Raw genomic sequence first — 20,646 nt, 5'->3', positions numbered from 1 at the left:
AGCCGCACAACTATTTTTGACATTGATAATAAGAAATGTTTCTTGATCAGCAAATCAGCATATTAGAATGATTTCTGAAGGATCATGTGACACTGAAGACGTGAACAAAATTCAGCTTTCCCATTACAACACTAAATTACATTTTAAAATATAATCAAATAGAAAAAAATTATTTTACGCTATTACTTTTTTTACTCATGATACTCATTTTAAGACTAAGTTGCCTGTCTTAAAGGTATAGCGGAGGATGTTTTACTTCCTGGTGGGTAGTCTAAACTATTGGTCCTCCTAATTGTCAATCATTCTGGTGAATCAATCAAACTTTTCAAAAAGTGGAGAGGGCGGGTCTTATCTAAAATTTGGAAAGATCCTCCGCTATACCTTTAAGATGACTTTATCTTTATATAAAAAAAACGTTCTTGTACTTAACTTTAACTTCTTTTATTTATGTGCCAAAGCCGAATTTCTCACATAAAAAGACAATAACTCAAACACAGAGTTAGTTTTCAAAACATAGTGTTAGTTTCTTGCTGTAGCATAATAATCAAGCACTAGCTTGCTGTTAAAATATATTTGATCAAAAGCAGGATACAAGAATTCTATACATGTGTCACGGTTAATCGTGCTAACTTCTGCACCACTAACAATATCTAACAAATAATCAGCGATTAGAATTTTATGATTTAACATGCTGCCCTATAATTACCAGTTCCTGAAGACACAAATCTATGGACTTGAGGGGAAAGTGGACACACACCTGAGGATACCCGTGCTCATCGGATATCTGGAACAGGTAAATGTTGTCATTCAAAGATTTCTTCTTCAGCAACATGGTGAAGACCAGGGTGAACTCCTCTGGAAGTCCATGAGGAAATACTTGACTGAGGAGACAAGCATGTGGTTAGACTGCAGCACACAAACAAACAAATAAACGAGGAGCAGGTGGGTTGTAATAGTACAGAATCAGTCTGAATGGTAGCAGTAGTGGGAGCATATCTGTATTGATGGTGGTGTGGATACAGATAGAGAGATAATAACCCCTGACACTAATTTTGAAGAGAAATGCAGCTCAGCAATCCTCATCTTCATTCTCGACGATCTCTCTCTAGATAAACAGTTTGCCTGCCTCTTGGTGGGTCAAGGGCAGACAAACTCCAGGAATGTGTTTACCATCCCAAATACACACACACAGTGTGAGAGTGCTGAAAAGTAATAACAGTGAGGCTGGCCTCCTTAAGGAAAAAATGAAATCAGGCCTAAGAACTAGAAAGAGAGAGAGAGAGAGAGAGAGTTTGTACAGGATGAAACTTGTTATGACAGGGGGTGAGGTACACATTGTTTTCAAAGATTTCTTGCTGATATTACTGAACAAAACTACTCCACTGAAAGGGCCATCATAAATCAAAGATTAACGATTTTTTCATTTAATTATTAGAGATAGCAGATCTACGACACTTTATAGAATCGAGGTGCATGATATATTGGTGGCCAGTAACAAGGAAAGTTCAGTTATTATTAGTGAATGATTCACAAATCATATTGTGATTGGTATGGTTTTTCAACAAATCCTGTAATGGTTATTGTGAGCATTTTTCATAAATCAAAAACAGAACATTTCTAATTTGTTAGCTAATTAAAAATAATTTGTCATTTCGCCTATATTAATTGTAAAGAACGGTGCTTTTAAACAACACTTATTAGGTGTCCAGTGAGTAGTTTTAATTAATTAGCCAATTAGCTAGAAAACGCAAAATGCTTCATTATCAGGATCAGCCACAACAAGCTGCTGATTATCTGTTATTCTTATCGGCCCCCAAATTTACTTCTTCTCGAACACAAATTCAAAGACATGTGTAAACACACTCAATTTCTCTCCCAGGTGAGGTGAAATCCTAGATAAAGGAAAGCAAGAGGTAGACAGTTCTATTACAGGCCAAGTCTAAGCTAAGAGAATGACTAACACAGAGGTGGACGAACAATTTATACACCATCTGCAGCTATCACATATCAGAGACCAGCTGACAAGACTTTACATTACACTTTATCTTACAGAAAGAGAATATAGGAGAGCATTTATGTAGGAAGAATCTTGTCTCTCTCTCTCTCCCTCTCACTCTCTCTCTCTCTGCAGTAAGCTGGCCATGTCGAGTGAGTTTCAAGTGTAGGCTCTGCTCTCTTTCTCTGGCTGAGAAAGAGCTCAGGTTTCAAATGGGGAAAGCACCTGGGGCTCTAGAAAACCCATTCTTAGAGAGGAACTCCCTGATGATGGGGGGATTTGGGTATGCCTGTGTGTACGTGTATGTGTATCTTTCAGAAGGTCAAACCGTACAACTTTCCACCAAAAGACAACTATTAGTGCAGCTAAAAGAGATATGAAATGGAGAAAGAAAGCATTTTGGAAACTAACATATATGTGACCCTGGATCACTAAACCAGTCACAAGTCGTACGGTATATTTGTGGCAATAGCCAACAATACATTGTATGGGTCAAAATTATCGATTTTTCTTTCAGGCCACAAATCATTAGGATATTAAGTAAAGATCATGTTCCATTAAGATGTTTTGTAAATTTCCTACCATAAATATATAAAACAGATATTTTTGTGAGTGAATGAAGCACAATCGCGAACAAAAATGGACAACTTTAAAGGAGATTTTCTCAATGTTTTGATTTTTTTGCACCCTCAGATTCCAGATCTTCAAATAGTTGTATATCGGCCAAATATTGTCCTATCCTAACAAACCATATGGAAAGCTATTTATTGAACTTTCAGATGATATAAATCTCAATTTCAAAAAATTGACCCATGTGACTGGTTTTGTGGTCCAGGATCACATATTGGCAATTCTGACCACATTTTGTGAAATTGTTGAGATTTTATTCTGAAACTCCATAGGAGACACATCAGTCGTGTTTCAGATGATGCACAATATGCACTTATACTATGCACTATATACTCTTCTATTCTATTCTATTCTGATAGTCCCTCCATTTTGCTAGTCTGTACTGTAATGTCAATGTGTCATGCAAAGTAAAGGGATTAATTCAAACTATAGTCTTACATAGCCTGATCTGTAGACTTTAGTCTTACATATACTTTATAATAAAAAAAACTGTATTTTTGAATGAATGGTAAATTGCAGAACTGGTGCAAACATATCCACATCGCTGCGATCAGACGCTTTCTTAACCGCTGCTTTCTCACTGCTGTCATTTTGTTGTGTGTTTATTTTGTTATTGAGAGGAAAGTGCACAGCACATATCTACATATTCATTTAAGCGTCGCTCTCAGCAGTGTGGATGGCGTCTCAATGTTCATTAACAGTACATCGCTGCAAAGGTAAATGCACAAATTGGGACACATCTAATATAAGAGATGAGTTGATGGTCTCGCAAGACTTCCACCAAGCATCTGGATCCAAATTCCTAACCTTTAAGTAACATTTCTTGCAATGCACCATCAGCACAAAGATAAGCTGTGTCAAATCCTAATGTTCATTTGCATCTGCCAAGCAGCTTTCTCTAAAGAGAGCGGCAGAGAACAGTTATCATCTTATGACAGGGAGATAAACAGCTGCTCAATCACTATTAGAGAAAAAAAGATCACATGTCTAAACATCTGAATAATGGATAACTAATATTTTTGAGGATATATGTATCCAAGCATCCCATAGAATGTGATGAAACCAGTGTAGCTATTTGGATCTTATTTTAAAAACAAATTTAAATGATCAGAATATGTCCCACTTTGCCTGTAGTCACCATATCTTCCTTCAAAAAAATGTTAGAGGATTGTTAGAGGATTAACACTTATTCGATTAGCATGAGATATCAATCTGAAAGTTAGCCTGTACAACACAAAGTTATCTAACCTCCTCAGGGAAAAGAAGTTCTCCTGTCCAAAAAGGGCTTTTGAAGGACATCATTTTGTGTGTGTGTGTGTGTGTGTGTGTGTGTGTGTGTGTGTGTGTGTGTGTGTGTGTGTGTGTGTGTGTGTGTGTTCATGATATACTGTATGACGACAGAGCAAGTACAAAAAGAGTATAAAAACGCTCTACAGTCCAGCACAAAAGCTTCAGTCTTACTCTTCTAACCTATTTGGCTCAAACACTCAAGCTCTCATTTCTGTTAAGTCTACATGAGAAAAGGATAACAGGAAATTCTAAGGAAAGCTGATGTGTAGTCTAAACCAATGCGAACTGAACTTCTCATCCCAACATAAAGTACAAAGAACTCAGAGGAAACAGAACCCGTTAGCTTATATCAATGACATTTTTCATCTATGCGCGGCTCAATAAAAGCATTGTCATAAAACGGATTGTTACTGTGGCTTGAGGTCTCACCAAAAGCACTTAAAGTTATTGTTAATAAAAAATTTAACAGCGTTTCTGTGTAAACGCACAAAGCAGCATGTACTCTGCTGAAATGTTTATTTGGAGAGAGATGGACGTAACATAAGGACGAAGTCAAAATCTCTCTGGTGACATTATTGTGATTCTTTCATGATGCTACTGTAAATGTTAAACCAAATAACAGTCAACAGCCAGGAATTCAAGGCTTGTACAGACCTGCTAATACTTTGGTAGTTCTGCAATTATATTTTATTGAACTGTATTGCTTTTAGAGGATGAACAGACTCCATAGTCTGAGAGAGAGTGAAAATTTAGTTTTTTTTTCTATAGTAGACCCTAAAGGGTCACAGGAAAAGACAGAAATAACCATTCCCTCTGTCCAAAACTAGAAAATAGATAAGACAAATAAGAAGAGGAAAGGTAAAACATTTACTCTGTAGGTTGGATGAGTTGGACTTTCCCAAGGCGAAGGATGACAGGCCCTCTCAGATTTCGGATCTTCTTGACCTCGCTGTTCTTCAGCAGGGAGAAACGCCGCGCCAGATTGAAACCTGCGGATCGGACGATCAATCCATTTACCACCCCACAGGCTAATGAAGAGTGGGCTGCTATCTGACATGTCCTTCACTATGTATCATCTCTGCTGTGGCAGTTTTCAATTCATATAAGGCCAAAGGAGGAATCTTAATACTGTGAGTATCTATATCTTTCAGCACATAGACAGAGTCTATTCCTTAGACTGCTTTATGGGCAGTTGGACTTTTATTAAGTGTATTAAAAGGCTGGAATGATTACAGTGAACATCTTTCCCATTTTTGGATATGCAGTGTGCAGAAATAATGGAAGTAAGATGCAGCACAGCCGAAGGGAGTAGAAACCAGTGTTGATAATAATAAGGAAAGCTTCTTGAGCATCAACTCAGAATATTAGAATGATTTTTGAAGGATCATTTGACACTGAAGACTGGAGTAATGATGCTGAAAATTCAGCTTTGCCATCACAGGAATAAATGACATTTTCAAATATATTCAAATAGAAAATAGTTTTTTTTTTTTTTTATTGCAACAATATTTCACAATCTTACTGTATTTACTGTATTACGATCAAATAAATGTTGCCTTGTTGACCATAAGAGACTTCTATATAAATTATATATGTATATGTATATATATATATATATATATATATATATATATATATATATATATATACATACACACACAGTATATGCATGTATGTATATATATCATTAAATTGATTTTAAAAAGCATCACAGCAAGAACGAATCCAGTGTTTCTGCATTTACATAAACATAAAATCATGAGAATAGGGATAAGTTTGCTCAAAATGAAAAGTGTGTCAACTCACCATCATTTCGCTCAAACTTGAAATGCATTTTGAGTCATGATTTTTAGTGAATGATATTTTTAATACAAAGCTATGATGTTGCTTTATAATACTTGGAATACAGTGTACAAATCATATGGACTTTATAATCCTTTTTGGACAACCACCTAGCAGAGCAGGTTGGACATTCAACTAAACATCTTCTTTTGTGGCATGACTTGAGGGTGCGAGTACATGACAGAATTTTCATTTTTGGCTACTTTAATGAAGGTCCATATGCAGCAGTCTTTACCTGTAATGTTGTGTCTGGCAGCTTGAGGAAACTTCCAGTCTTCTACCTGTATGGACGGGCAGCTGACACCTGAAAAAAGAGAGAAGCAGTCAAGTTGCAGCAGATCTTGTCCTGCCAACTGTGAAAGGTTTTGCAAAAAAAAAAAACTTGTACAACCAATCATGAAGTGTCCTGTCAAAACTTAGTCCTGAACATGAGGTAAAAGAGTTGAGCCATTCAAAGATTGTGTGAAGGAGACAGACACCACCTCACATATAAATGGAGCTAAAAATAACTTGCTTTTCTCTGGGGGAATCACTCTCCCAATCTCACTGCATGGTGGCAAAGACAATGACAGGTGGTCTGAAACACACTCAACTGATGGGCAACATATGAAAAAGATCTAACAAAGTTAATACAATCCAATCAATTCCTAAAGGATGAAATCAAGTCCCACCCAATTTTTATTTAATTTTTTGTCATTCCAGAAGTCGTTTTAACTCAGAAATACATCACATAGGGAAGAAAAGACTATTGCAACTTCCGTTTTATGGTGACTTTAAGGGGGCATTATTGGCGGTCCTTGCTCTTTTGGTGCTCTAAATGAGAAAAGGCATGAACTAATGGGGGGAAAAAAAACTTTTTTAACTTTAAGCTTGAACTTGTTTAACATATAAAGAAAAACTGCAAGTGAACAACTGGACTTGAACACCAAGGATCACCATCCATTTTTATTTAATAAAGTGATAAACTTTTTTCACCTGTTGTGCAACTTGATGTAAATAACTTTTTAGGGAGGAAGTTACATTTAAAACATACTAAAAATTTTGATTGGGCATTATGACTCTGTATTAGAGATGTCCTAATACTTAAAGGGATACTCCACTTTTTTTGGAAATAGGCTCATTTTACAACTCCCCCAGAGTTAAACAGTTGAGTTTTACCGTTTTCGAATCCATTCAGTCGATCTCCGGGTCTGGCGGTACCACTTTTAGCATAGCTTAGCATAGATCATTGAATCGGACAAGACCATTAGCATCTCTCTCAAAAAATGACCAAAGAGTTTCGATATTTTTCCTATTTAAAACTTGACTCTTCTGTAGTTACATCGTGTACTAAGACCGATGGAAAATGAAAAGTTGCGATTTTCTAGGCTGATATGGCTAGGAACTATACTCTCATTCCTGCGTAATAATCAAGAATCTTTGCTGCCGTACCATGAGTCCAGCAGGCGTAATGATGGTCATTTTTTGAGAGAGATGCTAATGGTCTTGTCCGATTCAATGAACTATGCTAAGCTATGCTAAAAGTGCTACCGCCAGACCCGGAGTTCGGCTGAATGGATTCGAAAACGGTAAAACTCAACTGTTTAACTCTGGGGGAGTTGTAAAATGGGCCTATTTCCAAAAAAATTGGAGTATCCCTTTAATGTATCCGCCGATACGATAGCCGATTATTCAGAATGATATCTGCGATACTGATACTGATTTTGCCCTTCCGTAAAAAAAAAAAAAAATCTCTCACAAGTTAACTAATGCTGTAAACTACAGAGAACACTCTCATTTGGTATATTACTAGCTATATTAGAGGTATTTTTTTTTAAAGCCCAACTATTATAGTAAACTGCTTTGTATTATTAATTACACAAATAAAAACTGAAATGTTTGATTACAACGAACTCAGTTGCACATTAGGTAGTTTACATTTAAACACTTGTCTCCATGAAAAATGTATTAAAATATACACATATAATTAAGTAAATAAGCTCATATCTACAGTTTTTTTATGGATAACTAACAAACTGGGAATATTGGATAACTTTCCAGAGGTAAATGCAATGTTAAGTGACATATTGTTCTTAAGTTGTTTTACTGATGTCTTTCCACGGGTGAAACACTGATTGAGCGATGACATGGTACATTTTGGTAAGTTGTAGTGTATTTTTCAACATACCTTTTGATATCCCTGCATGTTTATTCATGCTATACTGTAACTGTAACTAGTGGAAGAAAAGACTCGCGCTCCTCCACGCTGCTACTTGAACTGAGGCGCTACAGCGATCTGTCACGGTACATTTAAGAGCGTCAAAATGCCATTTATTGCAAGCATTTTGTGATAAAATGGACAGAATTCGTAAGCTGAGACTTTTTTTCTTATCAGAAGTAATAAAGAACAACGCTCTTGGCAACTGTATTGGATGGAAGGCGTCCTTCAAATAATGTTTGGTGTAGGGAAAAAACCTGGACATGGCAACTTTTTCTTGAACTACGGGTGATTATTAATTAATAGGGTAAAATAGAGCTTGCAAGCAAACATTAAATTAAATTAATAAATTCAATTCAACATTGCTGTTTTTATATTATACTTTAACTGTTGCATTAACGTTAACAGCCCTAATTCAACAAGAGACGTTTTCTTCACGGTATGAGATGCAGTCTGATACGCTTTTCCACACCCTTTTGATTGACAGGATATAATGGACCTGATCATCAGCTGTTTTTAAAGAATAGTGAAAATAATTGCTTCTATTGAACGATACTGATTATTGGCGAAAAATTTATTTTTTTCATGATCTACAAACACTGAAAAGTTCTGTAAAAAAAATAAAAACTTTTTCTTTGTGAAGAAGCATGTCAGAGGTGTCTGAGACGAGAAGAGTTTTTAATCAGCATGGTTTGGTTCAAAGACACATACATCAATCAAAGTGCATTAGGAAGTTACTGCAGCGTAGGGAACTGTCACTTAGAAGATTCAGAGATCAGATGAGTATGAGAAACTCAAGCAATAAAAGAGAGAAGCAGCTCAGAGCCGTCTCGTTGAGCTTCTAGTGGCGGAGTAGAGCAGGTGATGGGTTTTCCAACTCGTATTCTTGCCCTGTCAAGTTACAAAGAGCTCTTTTTAAATCTACAACACCTGCATCTCTCCACAGCCAACTCAGCAGATACAGAGAGGGAGAAAATGTCTCCAACAAAAACTTATCTGTCAGATAAAGAATTAATTTTGAATTGTTCTCGCATTTCCACTTTTTGAAATCAGACAGACTCGGCTAAATCCCTTTTCTTCAAGGTACTACAAAGCCCCTCAGCTTTCACACGGCAAAAAGGCGGGATTAATATTCAGAGATGTCAGGGAGGAGATAGGAAAGCTGGAGGCGGCTCTCGCTCCCGAGGCAATGATGGAAAGTTGAACGCAGGGGGAGGAGAGGTGCATTTCAAATGCATGGAGAACAGACACGTCATCAAGCATTGCAGACAGGGCTATAGAGTTTGAAGTGGAGTGAACGTTTCTGGGGTTTAGGATTTCATATGTTCAGAGTCAGCATTCTTTTAATTTAGAGATACGTAGCTGTACAAGCTGCTTCACCGTTAGACTCTTTTGAGGTTCTTCCTCAAAGTCCTTCACTTTCCAAAAGAATGAAATATAAAAATACATCCATTTTAAAGAGGGTATAGAAGAAAAATTTGGGGAGAAAAATAAAAACATATCACCTTTCCTGGATTCAGTCGGTTATCTGGAAAGCTCATTATGTGAGATACTGTGTCTTACCCTTGTTCAGATTCCCTCGATTGGCCTCTGCTCTATTTGTCCCTGCTTGCATATTGTTTATTGTATATTTTTAGGTCCCAAAGTTGGCCTGGAGAAACTCATTAAGGAAAAAGTCAATTGGGGATTTGCACAGCTGGGGGTGAGCAAAGACATCCCAGAAATCTACTATCCAAGCCTAGGGTAATTGGATGTGGCTGAATGTAGGAAAAGTTTTTTTGAGAGTTAGTTTGTTAGTTAAAGCAATCGTGCATCACTTCTGAGCACAGATTTACATGGTGATGAAAGGGTAAATGGTGCAATCAGAACAAAAATGCACAAGGGAAAAAGTCATACAAAAGTCACATTAAAATGTGAATCATATAAATAGCAAGTTATTTTATTTTAGAGCATGCATGAAGTAAATAGCATCCGTTTTGATTTCATGATGACTTTAATAATGACCAAATATGGTTTGATTGAAGTTTCAATCAAATCTGGTTTTTGACTGCTAAATGTTTAAAAAGAGGTTTAGCCTTAAACATAGAAAGACATAATCATATTATCATCAATCGACACAATATTTTTGGCATAAGAAGCACTAATGGGGCCCTATCTTGCACCCAGTGCAATTGACTTCGTACACCGACGCATGTATCATTCCTATTTTGTACCCGACGCACAACAGACTTTTCCCTCGACAGACGCACGTCGGTAAACTAGGGAATGAACTTGCGCTTCCGGGGGCGATTCAGCGCAAAGAGGAGGCATGTTCCGGCGCAAATGTTCCCTGGTGCTATTTTGCAGTTCCAGAAAACAATTCCGCCACTGACCAGGAAAAACCTAGTCTAAAGTCAGTGGCGCGTTCAGATGCTATTTTAAGGGCACATGCTTGGCCATAATGTAGCGTGTGAACAACGTGCATACACTTTGCTTCTCTCATCTACACAGACGCAACAGTTGCCATTTTTGCAAACCATACATAATTACAAGGAAAAATATTCCACATGAGGGAAATCATTGAGGTGTCCATGAAGATGTGAAAAAATAGGCATAAATTTAGCTTACACATTTACCCAAATTATTATACGCCTGTTTAACCGAAGCTAATTTGGGTGGGTTTCTCCCATCCCCATACAATGTCACTTCTCTGTCTTTTACGGCCCTGACGAGATCGTCTGTCTCCTCGGCTGTGAACCGCTCCTGGCGTGCGCCTGGCAAATCCGCCGTTATAATAGCAATCCGCCATGGAACAAACGCGCCTGCTCTTAAAGGGAATGTGAGATGACGCCCTGATTGGTTTATTTCACGTTACGCCCAAACCACACCTATGAGTAATGTAGCTACTTCAGACCAACCCATTTTAGATTTGCGTCGGGCCGCGGGCGCAAGAGTAATTTATCCCGCCAATATAATAGCAACAGCGCCCGAGAACTGCCCACAAAGTTACTTAGATACTTGCGTTTGATACTTGCGTTTCAGATCGTTAAAATAGGGCCCACTAATATTTCAGTAGATGTTTGGCTACATTCAGCCAGACTTACATTATTATAATAATAAGATAAAGCAGCATTATTATATAATACAATAAAAAACTGGAGGTGTTGACATTTCTCACTCCTGCCTCAAACCCCACAGAGACCCAGCTTGAGAAGAGCCTAACAAGCAAAAGTGCAAAAACAACATGCACTAGTATAAAGTGATGAATGATAACAAGCAAGTCCTTACATCGTTTAAACTGGAGATTCTGCCTCAAAACAAACAGGGCTTCTCATGTTTCCTTACATTATTAGGGCACAAGCCAGTCTTGTATGAAACCACTAGCCAGTAGTTTCTGAAGGACTTCAAAACTTCTGAAACTTCTTAAAAATTTGCCTAATTACACTGAGGATATAAAGTGACATGCAGAAAAAAATTTCAAAATATCAATACTGAGGGTCCACCACTTACAACTCAATTCTGCTGTATGAAGGGTAATTTCCATAACCATATTTTTGAGACACAGCTCTGGCAGTCTGGAGAACAAGGCATGGAATCACCCTTAAAACGCTGAGCCATTTTCCACAGGTCCTTGTTCTTTCATGATTTTTCCCCCTCCTTTCTTTTTTTCATTTTAAGTAATACCAGACCTTATAAAAGTTTGAAAGGAAATTGTAAAATAAAGAACAATGAGTACTTTGGGTAAAACACAAGTTTGGCTAGTAGGCATACAGCACACAGCAGTATGCACAGAAGGCTTCACTAAAGAGTGCATTCAGTTAAACAATGAAATGTAGTCAGGCATTCAGATTAATTTGCAATATGACAGTTATACTTCCTCTTCAAGATCCATCAACTTAGATTTGTTTGCTCTCTTAGTTCACCAAAAAAATTAAGCTTCTGGCATCATTTACTCACCTTCATGTTGTTCAAAACGTATGACTTTCAGTCTTTTTTTTCAGTGAAACGCAAAAGGAGATACCTTACAGAATTGTGCTGGTCGCTCTTTTTCATGCAATTATGATGCTGACTGAGACTTCTAAGCTTTATCAAGCAAAAATACAACAAAGCATCATAAAAGTGGCCCAACAACTGTTCCAAGTCTACTGAAGCCATATGACAGAGGAAAATAATTAATATTGACATCTGCTTCAATTCTATTAGATGAGTTCTTGAGAGAAGCTGTGACACATGATTCATGAATGAATTTTCAGTGAATCCCTTAATCTGGCTACTTGCTTTGATTCTGAATGCTTTGTTCATGAATCAAAGTGGTTCTTGAGTTCAACTGATTAATTTATCCATTCTCAGTGGTTCGCTAGTTCAGTGGATAACCACTTTAATGTCTGTTTCAAGCACAAAACTATGGTATGATTTGTAAAGACTTGGAATACAGTAGTGCACAAACACTTTTATTGTGCGTTTGAAGCACATCATGCTTTCTGAAGCTTGAAAGTGTCAATCTCCACGGGTACTAACAATGTCGACCAGCAGGCTGCACTTCTTAAAATGTCTCCTTTTATGTTCCATCAAATCCTATGTGTTTAGACTGACATGCAGGTTAGCAAATGATAGCAGGATTTTAACTATTCCTTTAAATATTCATAATGTTATGTTGGAAGAAGTATGAATTAAACATACAGAATCTTAGCTGTTTGAACCAGCCTTTGACAAAGTCATCCTTTGATTTGGAGACCAGACTCTTACCTTCAGCGGATGCCAGTCGACCCCCGTGACCCAAGCAGATGGTGAGAAGCACCAGAGAGGAGCAGATGACCCTCATGACTCCCTCCTTCAGCTCCTAACCATGATAAAAAAGAATAAGTGAACAGGTGAGAGGGAAACCAAGACCAATGTAAATCATCAGAACACAGATGAGTTATGAAATGCTGTAATGAGCTCATTCTTAAGGTGTGTGCTTTATGACACAGCACCATTTTTTTCTTTTACATTTAATACCATACGTCTGCAATAAAAGAGCTTCTAAATAATTGCTAGAAAGTGTAAGAAAGCATGCGGGAGCAGTCATAATCAATATAATGGTTAAAGGCCAGATTAATAATGGTGCCTATAAGGTTGGATGGGTGCTTTTAGAGTAGAAAATGTGCTAATGATCCGAAGCATTTCCAATAAAGCTTTGTAACCCATGACGTTTGATGATTATCATTACAGTGCCCATCTGTCCCTTTCAGTAACATTATCATCTCTCACATACACAGAAACACAAAGCTTCTCCACAATTAATGCTGAATAATGCACATTATACTGCCTACCTAGGCTACTATTAAAATTAAAATAATAATAATAATAATAATAATAATATGTGAAACAGAAGCCATTATTCCACTCTAAATGTTTCAAACTCTGCATGAACTCATCACGTTTCATGTTTAATTCTTAAAGAGGTGTCCAGATTAACTTGGAAATAAAAAGGTTAAAAACTAATTAAGTCATAAAAAACATTAAACATGCAGCTTATTTTACTTCTGGTTCATCCATCACACTGGAAATTAAAAAGTAGAGCATATTGCATTTTGGGTTTTCTATGGAAGCTTGTTTCCGCCACAGAATAAAACATTTTAATAGATAATTGCGACTTTTTATCTCAGAATTGCGAGATATAAAGTCAGAATTGCGTGATATAAAGTCATGATATAAAGTTATAAAGATCTAAAGTTATATATGCGTGATATAAAGTTATAAAATCCAATTCTAAGGAAAAAAAAACTTTTTTTCTCAGAATTGCAAGTTTATATCTCGCAATTCTGTCTTTATAACACGCAATTGGGAGATATAAAGTCAGAATTGCATGATATAAAGTTGCAATTGCGTGTTATAAAGTCAGAAATGTGAGATATAAACTTGCAATTCTGAGAAAAAAAGTCAGTCTTTTTTTTTGTTTAAAAAAAGTTTAGTTTAAAAAAATGAAAACTTTTTTTAGTTTTCAAAAAGTCCAATTTTCACGTTTATTTCTAGCAATTGCGAGTTTATATCTCACAATTCTGACTTTATAACTTGCAATTGCGACTTTATATCAGGCAATTTTCCGTAGTTTTCTATTTGAATATTTTAAAATGTAATTTTCAGCAACATTACTCCAGTCTTCACTCTCACATGATCCTTCAGAAATCATTCTAATATGCTTATTTGGTGCTCAAGAAACATTTATTGTCATCATCATCATCGTTGAAAACCGTTTTTTCATATATTTCTTCAGGATTCTTTGATGAATAGAAAGTTCAAAAGAACAGCATTCCATATTCCCTTGCCATAAAATATAAGAAACTATTTTATGTGTACTAATTATTTATGTGTATTATCTTCCAGTGCATATGGAGGGATTCAGCACCTTTAACTGCTTGCAACATACAAATGGAACTAAACAGAATATGAAGTATATCTAAAATGTGTTTGCATGTTTTCACAGAACCAACATCACCTCACTTCCCTGTTTACAGACATGCTGCTCACTCAAAGTGACCCTCACCGGCGTGTCTGGACATGAACCTGTCAGAGTGATGTATTAGTCAGAACGCCCGAGGGACAAGGCCCTCTCCTCTGCCTTTAATGGCTTTCTTGTAAATTTCAGCCTGTCGGTGAAGTTTCTGCAGGCAACACCTAATCTGCATCCTCCAACTGAGGTCACACCACCTGTAGAGCTGTACCAGTTGAGACACCGAAAGTGAAGGTGTCATGCGAAATAACACCATCCCAGAGTATACACTATCACCTGAAGATGAGAAATGCTATACCTTCCTTCACTGGCTGCCCGCACGTCTGTTTGTATCATTCCGATTCAGTTATTTACAAAGCTCTACCTCACTTCTCACCACAAAATCAACAGTGTTCTAGTAAACAAGACAACATCCATTTCAGGTGAGCGAGGCGGAGATACTCCATTACTTATATTCAATGCCTCAGGGCAATTTCTCATTACCATTCGCTTCCACGCACAGAAAAAGGAATGGAAATTAAAGCTTGTGCTTGTTTTGTTCCCATTTCACTTTGTTTGCCGTGCAGCGAACAGCTGGACCGCGCAGATAAAGGAAAGAGTCTCTCTCGCATTCTGTCTTGGCTCAGTGCCCGGCAATCTGAAGTGAATGTCTATAGTCGGAATGACTAAAGCACTAGTTAGGGAATCAAGAACGTGGGCTACAAACGACAATTCATAGTGTTTCAATGAAAGACTGATAGTTACAATCAATCTATGCATGCGAAAACAATAATTCGGGACCATTTAAGAGAAAGGCTAAAAGTGACAATGTGCATTTTTAATAAACAAGGGCTTTAATGAGCTATTGTAAGAAAGTCTACAGTCATTTTGTTTTGCAGACTGCTGACAGGAAGTAGGCTGTCAAGAAGCCGCGTAGTGTGTTGTTTTCATGTCAGAGCCTGAGAGCTCAGGGAAAGAGGGAGTGTTAAACTCTCTCTCTCTCTTCAGAAGAGTGCAAACAAGTGACAAACAGTATTCCTATTTTATATGGACCTATAGTGCTGTCAGCTAATCGCTGACTTATAAACACATCTAAGAATCACTATTTTGGGAACGCAAGGTGCTAAAATTGTAACATGAAAACCTAATGATATGTAAGAACCAGTATAAGAGCTGTATGTGTAAACCTCACTCCCCTCACTGAAGAGGCACGTAAGCGGCTGTGGTCTTTAGGGTCCTTGTTGGTGCGCCCGCCTCCCATGCAGGTTTGAGTCCCGCTCAGAGCGGGTCGAGTAGGACCGGTTACCTTTGGTGCCGTGACCTGGATGGGAGTTTGTGCGTGTAAACCTCACTCCCCTGGCCTCAAGACACACACTAGCTTCTACGATTTTTGCCGTCCTTGTTAGCGTGCGCGCCTCCCACGCCGGTTTGAGTCCCACTCGGAGCGGGTCGAGTAGGACAGGTTACACAGATACCCACATTTCCAGCACAGAGCATTTGGTTAAAGGAACATGGGAGCTAGAGAGACACTTCAAACACATGCAGAGAGCAATCCTGAGAGATTTATAATCGGATCTGTGGCATTTGTAATCATGTCTGCGGCACTGTTTAACCTTCAATTACATCTGTTTTGCAATCTTTCTTTTCCAAAGGAGCATTTAGCTTTTTTATTTTTTTTCTGGTGCAGCGTCTTTCTGCTTCTCACTCAAGGATACTGGAACTGGTTTTCTTGAAGCCTGGTTTATCAAACTAAATCATTTTTTTTTATGGAAATGTGTGCCAAATTCACCAAAGAGGAATAATCTGTGTCCACAAGTTATGTTGCAAACGTATCTTCACCTTGTCTCTCCCTGCAATTGAGCAGATGGTTTTACCATCAGATATAGAGCATGCATTTTTTCCACTCCCACAGGCTGATTTTGAAAAAAAATCCCTGTGTGGTACAGAAAGTGAGCTGAGAAGGTTTAGAAAGAGATCATGAATGAACTATGGTCTGTATCAAATTTAAAAGCACCTTGCCAGAGGGTTGTATGAAATAACTGTCCTTCAGATTACACTTTGAAAGCTGCATCATGACAAGCAGTATTTGCAATGCCCATATTCGGAAGTTATCAGAGAGAAGTGTGAGATTGCACAGCTGCACAATACAGATGCCTCCAAACCTTCCCTTCTCCTCATACAAAACAGAATCACAGGATCATGTTATGACGCAGCTGTCCAGATGTCCGTGTGGAAAGAGCAGCGCTCATTCTGTCCAATGCACTTTTTTTTCATTTGATATGACTTTAAACAATACTGCTGTGATTTGTATTAATGTGAATATACAAATGATACAAATATACAAATTAACATTTATCTTCGTATTGTTTGTGTTAAAATAATCATAATAAAAATATACGCAGCAAATAAATATCGCATCTGAATACCTGAGCGCGCGTATAATCTCGCTCTACCGCTGGGGGGCCACGATTAGGGCAACAAGTCAAAAAGTTTTTACTTTTCAAACGAAAGTGGTAAAAAGTGCAAGGGAAAAAATAGTAACTGCGTGTGGATTATGTGCCTCATTAAATTAAAACTGCAGTAAAAAAAAAAAAAAAAAAAAAAAAAAAACGGTGTGGACATCACATTTGAATAATAAAGGAAACAGCCTAAATTAAAACGGCTATCTCATATAGAACGAACAATTCCTATCATGTGCATCCCCACAATGCATGCATACAGTATATTGATTAATAAACTACGTGAAATGTATTTGAAATAGTACATAAAAATTCAGTAAATAGGCAATAACTAATAAAAATAAATAAATAAATAAAAATCGACATCTCCCTGAAGCCTATAAAAAGCCTATATCTCCCTAAACTATTTCTCCCTGGGGAGTTTGCAAGGATCCTCGCCGCCGTAAAGATTCCCCATATGACAAAAATACATTATTTTACCTTCTGCGATCGTTAATCCAATGAATTATGGCCACATTAATCCACAGAAAACTGTTCTTTGTGTAATCCAGTTTGCTTAAAGAGCTTCCAAGAGTCCTCTCCTGCGTGGATAAAGTTTTTGCCTGGGAGTTCTCCTGCTCCAACTCTTTTCTCCCCTCCCCTCACAGTTGTTTTATTAAACTTTCCCCTCGCTGTCGTTCCTCGATGGGACTTGGGAGAATCTCCAGAATACGCGTGATGACATCATCATCTTCTCCGGTTGAGTGTGGAAACGCGCCTCGGGCTTTTCTTTCCTCTACCGCCTTCCACAAGTCCTGCTTTGTTAGATTCCTCTTTTTCAACTATGATTCCACGGCCGAGGAACTTATCTGAGGTCATGGTAATGGAGACAGCGCTGCGGGTTAGACAGGTCATCGGTGACTGAAAACCAAAGGCAAAATATTACAAACTGCTGCCACCGTTTTGTCGGTAACAATAGGCTGAACGGCAAAACGTCGTCTGGTCCTTGCTTTGTTGTTTCAGCTTTGGCGGTAAACCATGTGGATCGAATTATAATTGTTCCTGTAACCATAGGCTGTGTTTTTAATCGAAATAATTTGCTGACCCTTATAAAAGTTAACTATGGTAATTCATAACTTCCTCCAAAAACATTCCCAGTGTCCAAATATGTATATTTAATTATGTTTGTATGTATGTATGTAGCAGTATGTCAAACTGATATCTGAATACACAATATTGATGAAACAGTAGTTTAACAATACGACATTCTGCATTCACTTTGAAGTGTCCAACCACTAGACATTTTGCTTTCCCATGAGGCCATTGGAGCTGAAGAGCTGTCAGATTCAGTAAAGTCAACAATAATCAAAAGTTGAAAATTAAAAATGGCATGTTTTGCTTTGGCTGTTTGATAGTTTACAGTGAAATCCACTTGCTGAAGGGTTTAGAAGAGCAAACAGAACATATTTTTAAATATAGGAACTGAATTTTCACAAATGAGGTCTATTTTTTACAGTCCTGTTCCCCATACTATACATATTTTTAATTGCAATAACTTGGTAGGTACTAACCCGAACTTAAACCTAACCTTAACCCATGTAGTTACCTTATAGTACCCAGTACTTTCTTAGGTAAGTACACTGTAAGTACACATAAGTGCCTGTACTGTGAAATAAAGTGCAATCATTCATATATAGCCTACATATTGTTCTTTTTTCCTTAATCAATGGCTGTATGCATCTTTGTGCAGAGATCACAAAAGACTATATATGATGCTCAAGGAATTAACCCTCCCCAACTTCACTCCCCAAATTACAATTGCATGTTGAATTACTGTGTTGTAATTTAGTCCGTTTTTTCAATGAAAATATGTTGCAGATCCAAGAACAGAATCCACCAGTTGCAGTCTATTCAAAAATTAAGAACACGTATATTTGAACGTTGTCATCATTGTATACCAATAGGCTGTGGGTATACATAAATTATATTTAATTCTTAATTTTATCTGATCTTAGACCTCATAGCCACATTAAAGATCCTAAATTTGGGATTGGGAAACCTGGTTTGAATTATTTGGTTGTTTTGCAGCATGATAATGGGCTGAGCTCTGGATGTCATTCATGTCTAACACTTCTGACTTGCACAGGCACTGCAGATTAGTCATGGCTTGATAAAGTCAGCTTTAAACCCAGAACAAGTAAAATTTTGAGCAGCAGAGGTCTGCTAAACTACTTTTTGTCATTTTCTTCAATCTTCTTTGCACAAAGGGCATAACCTTTGACTTAACCCGCTCACAATGACTTGGTTCTCTTAGAACTTTAAAAAACAGGATGTACGTGGTTGCAGCAATGACGAGAACATCTGGAAAAAGGGTGCTTGACTATCCTCATGTGCCTCAAGTCTTCTAGACTAGTCTAAACATAAGATACACAGTCCAAAATCTAGAATTCAGGATGTAACAGAGCGATGAATTGGAGATGTCCATCAGGATCAATCCCAGAGAGTGAGAAGGGCCAGATTTGAAATGCTAATGCTGCAGCATTGTGTTCCTGCAGTTAGCCTCACCATATGAAGTCCAACGTTTCCCTCTGTGATTATGCTGTGCTGTTTGGAACGATGATGGACAGTATTGATGTCATATCATAAAATATAGATGAGATGATGTAAACTATGTTGTGAAAGCATACCCTGGAGGATACAAATAAGCAGCAGTGGTGTTGGAGCACAGCCAAAACATGTTTCATCTGCAGTTTGACCATTAAATAATATGACTGAGAAGACTTGCATTCTTATTCCGTCTGGGTTCTACAGTACATATCAAAATTTTTTATGATCCGCTGTCTGGCTTTGGCAGCGATTTCATGTTCTTTAAAGCAGGAGAAGGGTGGATAAGAATAGCTTTCTTGTTGTCTCTTATATGTTTTATATGTTTATATGTGTTGTAGTTGATTATTTTTACTTTAATGTTTGTCCTTCATATGTTTTAGTATTTTGATGTGAATCTGCCCTTGTCCTATCTCCTTCACTGTAAAAAAAAAAAATATATATATATTGTTGGTTTAACTTGATTAGTTTGAATTAATACAGTGGATATTGGTTTAATAAATAGAAACTCAAAATATTATGTTATCACTTATTTTATGATCTATATTTGTACTGTGGTTGTATTGTTGTTAGTTTTTTATGATTTGTTAGTAATACTGTAAAGCACATTGGACAATGTAAATTGTATTTAATTGTGCTGTACAAATAAATTGCCATTGCCATCTGAACCACATTAATTATCTAAGCTGATTTGACAAGAAAAAAAAGTTGCAATAATAAATCATGAACATATTTTTTACAGTATATGTTTGATGCATGTGTTTTTATTGAATGTGATGTTGCGGTTGGTATTTGACTATTTCATTTTTATGTAAAACACTTTGAACTGCATTTTATGCCTGAAAAGTGCAACATAAATAAAGTTTATTATTATTATTTTTATTTCTTCACAGAAATATTCATATGCAGGGAAGCATTAAAAAAACATCCAAATATTGTCTTAAAATACCTGTAGAATATAGTTGTGGGTAGAATGTCTTAAAAATGGATGCTTGCATTATGTTGAATGAATATAATAATTGAAAATGGATTATTGATTCTCATGTAAAGCCGAAAGTGAAAGAAATGAATATGTTTTTTCAGCAAGGACGCATTAAATTGATTGTTACATTGTTACAAAATTATATCATCAAAGAATAACATGACATAATATAATAATTGATAATAAAAAAATTATCATGTAAGATTATTTAAGAAT

General features: G+C 37.0%; 1 protein-coding gene across 3 annotated transcripts in view; it reads right to left on the bottom strand.

Annotated features, from left to right (window-relative positions):
• The window catches only part of col16a1 (collagen, type XVI, alpha 1), a 70,529-nt gene extending 52,815 nt beyond the window's left edge, over nt 1-17,714 (bottom strand). The window contains exons 1-5 of one of the 3 annotated variants that reach the window (XM_082187016.1): nt 17,346-17,714; nt 12,681-12,774; nt 5,994-6,062; nt 4,788-4,905; nt 758-881 (exon numbers count right to left, since the gene is read on the bottom strand). In XM_082187016.1, the coding sequence (XP_082043142.1) occupies nt 758-881; nt 4,788-4,905; nt 5,994-6,062; nt 12,681-12,756 (387 nt within the window). In that variant the 5' untranslated portion in view covers nt 12,757-12,774; nt 17,346-17,714. The remainder of the gene's footprint in view (nt 1-757; nt 882-4,787; nt 4,906-5,993; nt 6,063-12,680; nt 12,775-17,345) is intronic. The other 2 variants (XM_082187014.1, XM_082187015.1) reach the window with 2 other exon arrangements.
• Between the last annotated feature and the right edge of the window lie 2,932 nt (nt 17,715-20,646).

The sequence above is a fragment of the Leuciscus leuciscus genome (assembly GCF_965113295.1).
Source record: "Leuciscus leuciscus genome assembly, chromosome: 12".
Taxonomy (NCBI): Eukaryota; Metazoa; Chordata; class Actinopteri; order Cypriniformes; family Leuciscidae; genus Leuciscus; species Leuciscus leuciscus.
The sequence above is the reverse complement of the archived record's forward strand: the minus strand, read 5'-3'. Positions and strand labels throughout refer to the sequence as shown.